Source organism: Nerophis ophidion, linkage group LG11 (genome assembly GCF_033978795.1).
Source record: "Nerophis ophidion isolate RoL-2023_Sa linkage group LG11, RoL_Noph_v1.0, whole genome shotgun sequence".
NCBI lineage: Eukaryota > Metazoa > Chordata > Actinopteri > Syngnathiformes > Syngnathidae > Nerophis > Nerophis ophidion.
In genome coordinates, this window is record NC_084621.1 from 20,373,204 (window position 1) to 20,385,330 (window position 12,127).

The window sequence follows — 12,127 nt, forward strand, 5'->3', positions numbered from 1 at the left end:
AATATGATATAATAGAATATAATATAAGAGAATAAAATGCAGTCATGGATATAAAAAGTATAAATAATGTACGCTTGTACTACTACTATACGACCCTTCAGAACAATGACCCCGAAAAGTTTATTCCATTTAAAATACATAAACAAAATATCAAATAAATACAATTAAATAATAATTAAAATAAAAAACGTTTTTAAATAAAAAAGTACATATATTTTTACATGTTATATATATGTATATATACATATGTATATATATATATATATATATATATATATATATATAAATTACATTCACAAATAATAAAATGTATATATATTTTTAAAGTACGTAATATATGTATTTACATATATATATATATATATATATATATATATCCATCCATCCATCCTCTTCCGCTTATCCGAGGTCGGGTCGCGGGGGCAGCAGCCTAAGCAGGGAAGCCCAGACTTCCCTATCTCCAGCCACTTCGTCTAGCTCTTCCCGGGGGATCCCGAGGCGTTCCCAGGCCAGCCGGGAGACATAGTCTTCCCAACGTGTCCTGGGTCTTCCCCGTGACCTCCTACCAGCTGGACGTGCCCTAAACACATCCCTAGGGAGGCGTTCGGGTGGCATCCTGACCAGATGCCCGAACCACCTCATCTGGCTCCTCTCGATGTGGAGGAGCAGCGGCTTTACGTTGAGTTCCTCCCGGATGGCAGAGCTTCTCACCCTATCTCTAAGGGAGAGCCCCGTCACCCGGCGGAGGAAACTATATATATATATATATATATATTTACATATATATATAAATATATATATATATATATATACATATATATATATGTATATAAATATATATATATATATATATATATAAATATATATATATATGTAATTTTAAACACTTGAATGAAAATGTATATATTAAATGTATATTAAAAAATGGTTTTACCAAATAAAAAAATAATTATAAATGTATATTCCTTAAATACATAAAAAACTATTATTGTATTTAAAAATATATATATTTTGGGATGTAAAACTAACACATACAAATAAAAAAATATATATATCATATTTTGTAAATATGTACAATATATATTTAACATTTATTTACATATCAAATATAAATGTAATATCCATCCATCCATGTTCTACCGCTTATTCCCTTTGGGGTCGCGGGGGGCGCTGGTGTCTATCTCGGGTGGAAGGCGATGTACACCCTGGACAAGTCGCCACCTCATCGCAGGGCCTCTATGTAATATATATATATATATATATATATATATATATGTATATATATATATATATACACACACAGTATATATATATATATATATACATATACATATATATATATATATATATATATTTACATATATATATAAATATATATATATATACATATATATATATGTATATAAATATATATATATATATATATATAAATATATATATATATATATATGTAATTTTAAACACTTGAATGAAAATGTATATATTAAATGTATATTAAAAAATGGTTTTACCAAATAAAAAAATAATTATAAATGTATATTCCTTAAATACATAAAAAACTATTATTGTATTTAAAAATATATATATATTTTGGGGTGTAAAACTAACACATACAAATAAAAATATATATATATCATATTTTGTAAATATGTACAATATATATTTAACATTTATTTACATATCAAATATAAATGTAATATCCATCCATCCATGTTCTACCGCTTATTCCCTTTGGGGTCGCGGGGGGCGCTGGTGTCTATCTCGGGTGGAAGGCGATGTACACCCTGGACAAGTCGCCACCTCATCGCAGGGCCTCTATGTAATATATATATATATATATATGTATATGTATATATATATATATATACACACACAGTATATATATATATATATATATATATATTTATATATATATATATACACACTATATATATATTAAATATAAACAACTACCGGTAAATAAAAATGTATACATTAAGTATGTATTAATGTTGTGTTTTCACCAATCAAAAATATTATATATTTGTTTATTTTTATTTAAAACATAAAAAATTTATATTTAAAAAAAATATATATTCTTTCTATATTTTTACATATATATATACTATATCTATTTACATATCAAAAATATATGTAATATCCATCCATCCATGTTCTACCGCTTATTCCCTTTGGGGTCGCTGGTGTCTATCTCGGGCGGAAGGCGATGAACACCTTGGACAAGTCTCCACCTCATCGCAGGGTCTATATGTAATATATATATATATATATATATATATATATATATATATATATATATGTATTAAATATAAACAACTACCGGTAAATGAAAATGTATACATTAAGTATGTATTAATGTTGTGTTTTCATCAATCATTAAAATATATATATTAAAAATATATGGTTTTACCAATCAAAAATAATTATACATGTATCCCCCCCCAAAAAAACGCTGTCGAAAATTTTTATTTTTTTAATATTTTTTTATTTAAAACTAAATATTTTTAATGAAAAAAAAAAAGCCAATCCAGATGCTGTCTCGTATCCTTGACCCGTGACTCATTATTTAGTCGTGTTGCAAATGCAGACGCTAAATTTGCGTGTGCAAAAAAATTGTCCCCAGACGAACGGCTTCACAATTTGGCAAATGGTTCTCGTCGTTCGCTGTAAAGAGACATTCAAATGACTCAATTTGTTGGCTGAAACCAACAGAAATATCATACGGAGGATCTCTTCCGTCATATTCATGATCTTTGAGCAGCATAAACATGAGATGATAAAAGACTTTATCATCCATTCAGTGAGTACAATATCGCTGACACTTGGATTGACATGAAGTAAGAATGACAGTAACAGGGTGAATCTTTCCGATTCCCGGTTTGACGATTCAATTCAAATATTTGGTATCATAATTATATTGAAACTTTTTCAAAAGAGATGACAGGTTAGAAAATATCCTTCTGCTTGCATGGCGATGGCTTGAAAACGTCTTTTAGAAAAATTACTTTAAGAATTAAAAAATCATTTATTAAAATGGATTTTTTATTTTTGACCTATGAATCGATTTAGAATGGGGATGATTAAGAATTACCATTTGGATGAGAATCCATTTTTCTGTGCACCTCCAATAAATAATGCCTCCATCGTCATGGAAACAGGAGTTCTCTAAGTGAAAATAAATCACATCCGAATCGCTTCATAATTTTCAGAAAATGCATTATTATTTCGATTTTTTTATGTTTAAAAAAAAACAATTTATAATTATAAAAAAATAATAAATTTCTAAAAACAGAATTTTGGACCTTTTTAGGCCAATCTTTTTTTAAATAATGAATCTATTTAGAATCGGGATGAATAAGAATTGCGATTGGGATTTGAATCCATATTTTTTGCGCCTCTAACAACCAATGGCGATGGAGGCATTATTTGTTAAGAGGTACACAAAAAAAAATGGATTCACATCCGAATCGCGATTTTTATTCGTCCTGACTCTAAATCAATGATATTTTTTCAAAAATCAATTAAACATTTTTTTTTTTATTTGACTTAAAAACATATTTTTTAAAATGTATTCTTAGGAAAAAGTTGTTTTAATTAAAACAAAGTTACAGAAAAAATAAATGTATATATATATATATATATATACCTTAAAAAGTATTTTTTTAAATGAATTACTTTACTTTAAAAAATACATTTAAAAAAACATATATATATATATATATATATATATATATATATATATGTGTGTGTGTGTGTGTAAATATATATACATGTGTAAATATATATATTTACACATATATATTTTTTTATTTTTTTATAGAATATTTAAAAATATTATAATATAGATTACAATATGTAGATGTTCATTTTACAAATATGAATTGATTTAGAATCAGAATGACTAAAAATCGCGATTTGGATGATTTATTAGCGGTGCACAAAAAAAGGACTCACATCTGAATCCCGATTATTATTCATCCCGATTCTCAATGAATTTAGAATTTTCAAAAACTCAATACAACATTTTTTTTTGTTTTGTTTGCAAGGAATTGACCTAAAACATATTTGAAAAAATTGATTCTTAGCAAAATTTTATTAAAAACAAATTACATAAAATATAATAAATACATTTACTTAAAAAAGGATTTAAAAAATAATTACCTTAATTTTAAAAACACATTAATTGTTTTTAATAGAATATTTTAAATAATTATTACATAGATCACATTTTTTTCAAATACGAATCGATTTAAAGTAATGATCAATAAATACATCAGAATTTGGATTATTTTACTAGAGGTGCACATAAAAATGGATCCACATTCACATTGCAATTTTTTTGTCCTGATTCTAAATTGCTTCTAAAAAATAGATTAAACAAACAAACAAATAAATATCATTACATATTTATTTTTATTTTATTTCAAATAAAAACTTCTTTTTTTTTTTTTTTTTTTAAAAGACGTTTTTAGGGGCAGTAATTTTTAAAAAATCATGAATTGATTTATAATCGGGATGAATAAGAATCACAATTCGGATTATATATCAGAAGTGCAGAAAAAAATGGAATCACATCCATCCATTTCCTACCGCTTGTCCCTTTCATGGTTTGCAGGGGGCGCTTGAGCCTAATCGCGATTCTTAATTGTCTCGATTTTAAATCGATTGTTTTTTTTTTTAAGAATAGACTGAAAAGAAATGGTCATTTTTATTAGTAAAAATCTATAATTTTTTATTTTTTTATATTTTTGGGGGATAATAATCAATTGTTAAAAAGAGGTTTTAGACCAACTTCTTGCAACAACAACAAAAAACTATCTGTTTGAAACTGATGAATAGCTTAAGAATGGGGTTCCAGATGTGATTGATTTATTGTGCACCCCTGACAAATACTAAACGGTCACCCTCTTCACCACACCGTCTTCCACCAGCATCTCCTTCCCCTCCCGCCTCGACCCCTTCCTCCTCTGGCTGCGGACGTGGAAGGCGGCCACGCCCCCCACCACGGCTACGCTGAGAGCCAGGATGACCAAGCCCAGCGCCAACAGGTGTGAGGTTCCCACGCCCGGGTGCTGGAGCTGCTCCCACACGCCCACGCCCACGCAGCTGAAGCCGATCAGCGTCCCCCAGAAGCCGAAGGCCAGCATGCAGGAGCCGCAGGAGAGCTCCACACCGCCGGTTACCACGGTGACGCCCGCCACCGACACTAGACCTGCAGGCAGGGCCACCGTCTCACACCTGGGGTCATAGGTCACAGCTGTGGCGTCTGCGGGCAAAGTGGACGGGTCCAAGGCTTGCATGTCGCCGGTTTTTCCTTTCCTGGTCTCGGTCCTGCGACGCAACAAACAACTTTTATTTTTTTTTAGTAACCAGAGCGTCCAACTAAATACTTTTACAAGACATAAACAGCACAAGTGGAATAAAAGAGATGGAATTGAAAGGCAACAAAAACATGTTGACTGTAATAAAGATGCCATGCAGGCTTTTATTTTGAAATTAAGGAAATTAAGCATTGAGTAAAAATAAGTAAATAAATAAAATGTATGACTTATGACCTATTTTTAACTTATTTCATGAGTGAGATTCCCAAGAATTTTAATGGGATTTTGTTTTTAAATAGTTATTGCTCCAAAAATAATAATGTGTTAAAATCAATCTTGTTATGAATTATTGACTGATGTTCATCTAGAAAATTAAGCAATGAGAGTAAAAAAAAAAAAAAAGTAAATTAATACAACTTATGACTTATTTTTAACACTTTTATGAGTGGGAACCTTTTGGATTCCCAATAATTTTAGTGGAATTAAAAAAAAAAAAATACTGTTATTGCTCCAAAAATAATAATGTATCAAAATCAGTCTTGTTATAGATTATTGACTGAAGTCCATCTAGGAAATTAAGCAATGAGAGTAAAAGAGTAAATAAATAAAAAATATGACCTATTTTTAACACTTTTATAAGTGAAATTCCCAAGAATTTTAGTGGGATTTTGTTATTAAATAATGTTATTGCTCCAAAAATAATAATGTATCAAAATCACTGTTGTTATGAATTATTGACTGAAGTTCATCGAGGAAATTAAGCATTGAGAGTAAAAAAAAAAAGTAAAAAAATTAAATGTATGATGTATTTTTAACACTTTTTTGAGTGGAAACCTTTTGGATCCCCAAGAATTTTAGTGGATTTTATTATTATTTTTAATTGTCATAGCTCCAAAAATAATAATGAATCAAAATCAATCTTGTTATGAATTATTGACTGAAGTTCATCTCGGAAATTAAGAACTGGGAGTAAAAGAGTAAATAAATAAAATGTATGACTTATTTTTAAGGCTTTTATGAGTGAGAGTGCCGAGAATTTCAGTGGGATTTTATTTTTAAATACTGTTATTGCTCCAAAAATAATAATGTATCAAAATCAATGTTGTTATGAATTGTTGACTGAGGTTCATTTAGGAACTTAAGCAATGAAAGTAAAAGAGTAAATAAATAAAAAATATGACTTATTTTCAACACTTTTACGAGTGAAATTCCCAAGAATTTCAGTGGGATTTTGTTATTAAATACTGTTATTGCTCCAAAAATAATAATGTATCAAAATCAATCTTGTTATGAATGATTGACTGCAGTTCATCTAGGAAATTAAGCATTGAGAGTAAAAAAAAAAGTAAATAAATAAAATGTATGATGTATTTTTAACACTTTTTTGAGTGGAAACCTTTTGGATCCCCAAGAATTTTAGTGGATTTTTTTTTTTTTTAAACTGCCATAGCTCCAAAAATAATAATAAATCAAAATCAATCTTGTTATGAATTATTGACTGAAGTTCATTTAGGAAATCAAGCAATGAGAGTAAAAGAGTAAATAAATAAAAAATATGACTTATTTTTAACACTATTATGAGGGAAATTCCCAAGAATTTCAGTGGTATTTTATTTTTAAAAACTGTTATTGCTCCAAAAATAATAATGTATCAAAATCAATCTTGTTATGGATAATTGACTGAAGTTCATCTAAGAAATTAAGCATTGAGAGTGAAAAAAAAAAGTAAATAAATACAATTTATGATGTATTTTTAACACTTTTATGAGTGGAAACCTTTTGGATCCCCAAGAATTTTAGTGGATTTTTTTTTTTTTTTAAACTGTCATAGCTCCAAAAATAATAGTGAATCAACATCAATGTTGATATGAATGAATGACCTAGTGAAGACTTCAATTACTTCACAAAAAAAGGCTAAAAACTTTTTTAAAAAAAAATTAAAAATAAAAAAACATCCAACATTCAAACATTGGATCAACTTTTTATTTTTTTTTAATTTTTTTATTGAATATTTGACCTATTTTAAACATTTTTAAGTGGGATCCTTTTAAATCCCCAATAATTTTAGTGAAATTTATTTATTTTTTGAACTGTCATTGCTTGAAAAATAATAATGTATGAAAATCAATGTTGTTATGAATTATTGACATATTTAAGGCTCCAATTACTTCTCATCAAATATTCCACTTTGAAATATTTTTTGGGGAACATGATGTATATTTTGTGTTTTATCATAAAAACTAAGTTTTCCTTGACAAAAACGGCATAAAACAAAAACATGAAAAAATGATAAAATCTTATAATCAACGGATAAATCTGAATTTTCTCAAAAAAATTAAGCGCCGAAAATAAAAACTAAAATTAATAAAACATACGCCCTATTTTTACCACTTTTATGAATGGGACCCTTTTGGATCCCCGAGAATTTCAGTGGGATTTTGTTATTAAATACTGTTATTGCTACAAAAATAATAATGTATCAAAAACAATGTTGTTATGAATTATTGACTGAAGTTCATCCAGGAAATTAAGCATTGAGAGTCAAAGAGCAAATAAATAAAATATATGACTTATTTTTAACACTTTTATGAATGACATTCCCAAGAATTTCAGTGGGATTTGTTATTAAATACTGTTATTGCTCCAAAAATAATAATGTATCAAAATCAATCTTGTTATGAATTATTGACTGACCTTCATCTAGGAAATTAAGCATTGAGAATAAATAATTTTTTATCTTAGAATCAACGGATAAATCTGAATTTTATTTAAAAAAATTAAGCGTAGAAAATAAAAACAAAATTTAATAAAACATATGATATATTTTTAACACTTTTTTGAGCGGGACCATTTTGGATCCCCAATAATTTCAGTGGGTTGTTTTTTTTTTTAAATATTGTCATTGCTCAAAAAATAATAATGTATCAAAATCACTGTTGTTATGAATAATTGACTGAAGTTCGTCTAGGAAATTAAGCATTCAGAGTAAAAAAAAAATATTAATAAAAAATATGACTTATTTCAAACACTTTTATGAGCGGAAACCTTTTGGATCGCCAAAAATTGTAGTGGATTTTTATTTATTTAAACTGTCATAGCTCCAAAAATAATAATGAATCAAAATCAATGTTGATATGAATGAATGACCTGGTGAAAGCTCCAATTATGTCACAAAAAATGGCTACAAACATATATATATATATATATATATATATATATATATATATATATATATATATATATATATATATATATATATATATATATATATATATAGAGGGAACCCCTCATGAAACAGTTCTGTGGAGATGAAGTAGTCTTGTGATTTTTCCCACACATACATACATACATATATATATATATATATATATATATACATATACATACATATATATATACATACATACATACATATGTATATATATATACATATATGCATATATATGTATATATACACATATATACATGCATATATATATATATATATATACATACATACATACATATGTATATATATACATATATACATATATGCATATATATGTATATATATACACATATATACATGCATATATATATATATATATATATATATATATATATACTGTGTATACACACACACTGTAGTACAGCTCTTTACTTGCTGATATGTTAAAAATATTAAATGTTAATCTATAAAATCAAAATATATCAAAACACTAAATTTACATATCAAGATATCCCATTCAAATTATTATTACAGCTTTATTTAGTAATAAAATAAAATAATAATAATAATAATAATAATAATAAGCGTTAAAGCGTTACTCACCTTCAAAGTTGAGTGAACTATTGATCCAAATGTCTCCGAAGTAAGCGCCGCTCTCCTCAGAGAGCATAGAGGTGGCACTAACCAGCATCCTAAGAGCGCGGGACGGGGGGGGGGGGCCTCCCAAGATGGCCGCCGCGCTGCCCGCCGACACGGTGGTGTTTGTGTTTGTTCCCCGTCTGTCCTCGCGTCCAGGAGGAAACGCTCGTCTGTCATTAAGCCTCATTAGCAGCCATTAAGTGATATTTATCTAGGAGCTCCTCCCTTCCTCCTAAACATGGCGGCCCCGCCGCCATTGTGTCGGCCATTCTCGCCGCCACTTCCTGTTTCTGCTTTTCCTCCCAACTGTTACACAGAAGAAAGTACAAAGTCATAGACAACACCCACAAAACATCAATCTGGTCAAAGAAGGAATAGTTGTTGGCCCCCTGCCATTATTTACCATCACATCATGGGTGGCGATCCATTACCGATACCTTTTACTCAGTCTGATATCACCAAGAATACATGATAAATAAATGATAAATGGGTTGTACTTGTATAGCGCTTTTCTACCTTCAAGGTACTCAAAGCGCTTTGACACTACTTCCACATTTACCCATTCACACACACATTCACACACTAATGGAGGGAGCTGGCATGCAAGGCGCCAACCAGCACCCATCAGGAGCAAGGGTGAAATGTCTTGCTCAGGACACAACGGACGTGACGAAGTTGGTACTGGGTGGGATTTGAACCAGGGACCCTCGGGTTGCGCACAGCCACTCTCCCCACTGCGCCACGCCGTCCCATCAATCAATCCATCAAAGTTTATTTGTACAGCCCTAAATCCCGAGCGTCTCAAAGGGCTGCACAAGCCACAACGACATCATGTGTCGATATCAACTCGCAGCGTGATATCATCTGCGATACGGGCAGTCCTGCAGCGTGTCTACTCGTGCAAATCCAAGATCTCAATTTCCGCCAAAAGCCAGGCAAGTTCTTCTACTTCGGGGAACTGGAAAGGGTAAACGTGCTCGGCTATGAGGTACCAGGCAGCTACACAACGGCCGAGCACACAATAGCACACAAGCTAGACATAGGTAATAGTCATTGAACAATAAAACGTGAAATATAAACAAGTACTAAATAACATATTACTTACACATACTAAGTAATATATAAAAAAGTAATCAGTAACAAATGTGTCCGCATCGTGCGTTTAAACCAATTAATCATTGTGACCACGGGGTGTCGCCAAAATCAATTACCACTCCTCTTCAACTTAAAGACAGCGTAAGTTAGTACTAGTACATAGGTTAGTGTATTTCATAACTACCACCAGGCCTGGTAGTAACAAAGTACTGAGGTACTAACTCATTATAAAAGGAACTTTACTGCCTAAAATGTTTGCATTGTTATAGTATTTCCAAGCATATGAATTATTTATATGCTAAATGGTATAGCTCGGCTGGTAGAGTGGCCGTGCCAGCAACTTGAGGGTTCCAGGTTCAGTCCCGGCCTCCGCCATCCTAGTCACTGCCGTTGTGTCCTTGGGCAAGATACTTTATCCACCTGCTTCCAGTGCCACCCACACTGCTTTTAATGGAACTTACATATTGGCTTTCAGTGCTTTCACTATGTAAAAGCGCTTTGAGTCACTCGAGAAAAGCACTATATAAATATAATTCACTTCAAATTCACTTTACTTCATTATAATATAATCACATATACATACATATTATATATATATATAATTAAATATAATTATTATTATAAGAAGTATTATTAAAGTATATAGTTTTTCCAAGCATAAAAAATATTGTAATATATATATATATATGCTTGGAAAAACAAAATATACTTTAATAATACTTCTTATAATAATAATTATATTTAATTTTATATATATATGTATATATATAAATATAATTAAACATTATTATTATTCTAACAAAGTGCTGAGGTACTAACTAATTAAAATAGGTACTATACCGCTTAAATATATAGTATTATTATAGTATTTCCAAACATAAAAAATATTATAATTACAAATCTATATTTATATATATATATATATATATATATATATATATATTTATATATATATATATATATATATATATATATATATATATATATATATATATATATATATATATATATATATATATATATATATATATATATATATATATATATACATATATATATATATGGGTTGGTGCAATAATTGTAAGTGTATCTTGTGTTTTTTATGTTGATTAATAAAAAAAATAAAAAAAAATAAAACGTAAGTTAAAAAAAAAAAAAAAAATTCTTCTGCGGCCCGGTGGTTGGGGACCACTGTACTATACTGCCTATATATTTAGTGTTATTATAGTATTTCCAAGCATAAAAAAAATATATATATATATATATATATATGGGTTGGTGCAATAATTGTAAGTGTATCTTGTGTTTTTTATGTTGATTTAATTAAACAATAAAATAAAATAAAACGTAAGTTAAAAAAAAAATTAAAAATTCTTCTGCGGCCCTGTGGTTGGGGACCACTGTACTATACTGCCTATATATTTAGTGTTATTATAGTATTTCCAAGCATACAAAAAAAAAAAATATATATATATATATATATATATATATATATGTATACACGCACGCGCACACACACACACAGTGGAAAAAGTTTGGACACCCCTGCTAACCTGGAAGGTGAGCTTCAACTCTTTGCTGTGGGAGTGTGTGGAGGGTGGGGTCAAAGGTTAAAAGTCAGGTAGTGTTCCTGGGGGAGCCATTGTGAAGGCGGTGACACACCCGGCCTAGCATGATGCTAATTGGCTGAGAGTGGGATTGGGTGGGACAGCTAATCCAATAGACCGACTCAGGGCAGCCTTTTATGGGGCAAAGTTCACAACTCTAACTTTCCTGCCTTCTAACTCTGCCTTCACTTGCATGTTAGCTCAACTCTGCCTTCACATGGACAACATCCTTCTAGATGTCAGCCAGGGGCCACAAG

At 29.8% G+C, this 12,127-nt stretch overlaps 1 protein-coding gene across 1 annotated transcript in view; it reads right to left on the reverse strand.

The window, feature by feature from the left end:
* Positions 1–9,331: 9,331 nt before the first annotated feature.
* si:ch211-149k23.9 (germ cell-specific gene 1-like protein) overlaps positions 9,332–12,127 on the reverse strand; it is a 53,532-nt gene continuing 50,736 nt past the window's right edge. The window contains exon 8 of the mRNA XM_061915336.1: positions 9,332–9,474. Within this exon, the coding sequence (XP_061771320.1) occupies positions 9,376–9,474 (99 nt within the window). The 3' untranslated portion in view covers positions 9,332–9,375. The remainder of the gene's footprint in view (positions 9,475–12,127) is intronic.